The following is a 2710-nucleotide window of genomic DNA, read 5'->3' as shown; positions in this document are numbered from 1 at the left end:
TTCAAAATATAATTGACTTTGGAACATGAGCATGTCAGTATTTGGATTAACCATGATAGAACAGGCCTTGTCAATCGCTTCTATTGCCTTTTCCATGAGTGACTCTCGTGTTAGTATGGTTCGAATATTAATATCACCGATTTTGTCTGAATAAATCAAACTATATCTCAGACGAAGATCATCTTTGTTATTTTCATCAAGAACCACTGTCTTTGAGGTTTGATCTGAGAGAATTTTTCTATTATTTTCTCGCAAGAGTTCTTTCTTATCATCAAGCATTCTGTGTTTAAATAATAAATCATGCCAAGAGAGTCCGCTTGTTAAAATCTCTGATCGAGAGCAATTTCTCATTGGCTCTCCATCAATATTATCATACATGGACAGATAATCATTGCAAGCTAAAATTGAGGCGGAAGGAATCAGTAATAAAGCATATTCATAAATAGAATTTGAAAGTCTGAAAAATAAATGAGGATTCACATTATGTTCCACACAAAATATTTCAGCTTTTCTCATTTCCACATTGCATACACTTTCCCAGAGGGAGACACATCCTTTACAGAGCTTTTCACTTTCACTCGCAACATTATTTTGTAAAATAGATTGAGCATGTCTTGGTATTGCCTTGTTCTGTTCTGCATTTAAACGTGATTCTAATTTTTGAAACTCGGAATAATTTAAAGTTAAGGTTCCAACAGAGTTCACTGCTGTCAATGTGGATTCGTAATCAAAATTGGATAACATAGTGTCACTGGATGAGCTATTTTCACCAGAATAGATCGTTGAATGTTCTCGTTTTCTTCTCACCCAGTATAATAACAAAACTGCATATTTGTAGAGACATTGGTGATGAAGAGGGCAATAGACATAATTAATGAATGATCCATTTCTTCCATCTTGGTCACATCTTACAAATTTGGAATTAATACAACAAACATCATCTTTGTCCTTGTCAATGGTTGATAAAATCTTTTCTATACAAATCTTGATACATGTATTATACTTTTCTTGAGCTTGTGAACAGAGAGCTGCCCAACGTTGTTTTCGTCGGACAGACCACTGAGTGAGAACATCTCCAAAATACATGTACATGTAAGCTCTTTTGATTCTTGTGAAATATCTACCACGACAGGTTCATTCTCCTTCTCATCAACCACAGGTGTTTTCTTTTTGGTTTTTGTGTGGACTTTTCAAACAGCTTAATAGCAGAATCCATGTGAAGACAAATATCTTGAAACATGTTTTCAATTTGTTGTTGAGCTTGTTGAGCTGCTTTTTGTGAAGAACTTGTTGGAGAAGTCATTCCTCCTCTGGGACTTGGACTTGAACATTTCGATGAAAAACTTGCCCGAACTGGAGAATCTAAAGAAACTGCCATTACATTGTCCAATGAACCTAAGGAATATCCAGTACCAATGGTAAGATTTGGAGCTGAAAGTGGTTCACTTGGAGACATGTTATTTCCTGTCACAACTTGTGAATCAGTAATCTTAATTGGTGGAGAAATGGAAGAAGCAGCATTATTTTGTAATGGACTGTTCATTCCAACATTGCTACTACTACCACCATTATTTGACATATTGGAAGACATTTGAGAACTTTCTCTTTCCAATTCATCCAATCTTGGAAATGACAATTCATATAAAATTCTTGCCAATAATAAATGTAAATCTGATTTTAACATTAAATCCAGTGAATATTCTCGACTCAATTCACAACATGTAATTGCATTTCTCAACTTGTATTCTGCCTTATTGAGTAAATGAATGACATGTCCAGATTGACTTGACAAGTTTTTAGTGGAGCATACCATCAATGTGGCATAACCAAAAACGAGAGCTTTCAAAGGAGATTCTGAATTCGATGCTGACATATTCAGAGTTGTTCCCAATGTATTGGAATTAAAGGATAAGATTGAAGTTGACACTATTGGAGTGACTTCGTGTTGTTGTTGTTGATTCCATTCATTGATTTGATCTAAAATTTCTTGTGCATAAATTCCTCTCTTTTGATTGTCAATTCCCATAAACGGCGATGAATAATTGATGAGAGAAAAAAACAGCATCTGTTGGACCAGATTTTGCTGGTGATGACATCGACGATCGTAACGAAGAGGAAAGAAGAGAATGTCGTGAATTTGATGACAAGTGAATGGATTCATTAATTTTGGAATGATGATTGTAAGAAGGAGATGAAGAAAAAGAATTCAATTTGGAATTTGGTTTGTGGTTGGATGATGATAATAATAATACTGATGATGATGAATTGAAAGAATTGGAAAAAGAAGGATTTTGATGATTCAACAAGGAAGAAGAATTGGAAGAATTGAAGGAATCGTTCAGTTGTTGTTGTTGTTGTTGTTCCAAATGATGATCCATTCGAGAACATTCAATAAACGTCGGAGGTTCATCGATATTCTCGAGTCGTAATTTGAAATCTAAAAGAAGTGTGGAAATATTTGAAGGATTCATTCCATGAATGGAACTATTATTCGAGGATCCAGTAGATGATGATGAAGAAGGTGTTGCTGATCCGCGAGGAGAAGGCGTCGATGAGATGGTGGTGGTTGTGGTCGTCGAGGAAGACAAGGAGACCAAAGACGAAGACGCGGATGACATTTTTTGGTGTTTTTTGATGCGAGTCAATGACGATGATGAAAGGAAATGGTTCTTGGCAAAGTGTGTTCGTCCTTAATCATATTTGGAAGTTT

General features: G+C 35.4%; 1 protein-coding gene across 1 annotated transcript in view; it reads right to left on the bottom strand.

The window, feature by feature from the left end:
* FDP41_001465 (uncharacterized protein) overlaps window positions 1-2618 on the bottom strand; it is a gene marked incomplete at both ends in the record, with an annotated part of 3450 nt that extends 832 nt beyond the window's left edge. The window contains 3 exons of the mRNA XM_044704552.1: window positions 52-1099; window positions 1158-2005; window positions 2061-2618. Of these exons, the coding sequence (XP_044564200.1) occupies window positions 52-1099; window positions 1158-2005; window positions 2061-2618 (2454 nt within the window). The remainder of the gene's footprint in view (window positions 1-51; window positions 1100-1157; window positions 2006-2060) is intronic.
* Between the last annotated feature and the right edge of the window lie 92 nt (window positions 2619-2710).

This window comes from Naegleria fowleri (genome assembly GCF_008403515.1).
Source record: "Naegleria fowleri strain ATCC 30894 chromosome Unknown tig26, whole genome shotgun sequence".
In the NCBI taxonomy this organism is placed as follows: domain Eukaryota; phylum Heterolobosea; class Eutetramitea; order Acrasida; family Naegleriidae; genus Naegleria; species Naegleria fowleri.
The sequence above is the reverse complement of the archived record's forward strand: the minus strand, read 5'-3'. Positions and strand labels throughout refer to the sequence as shown.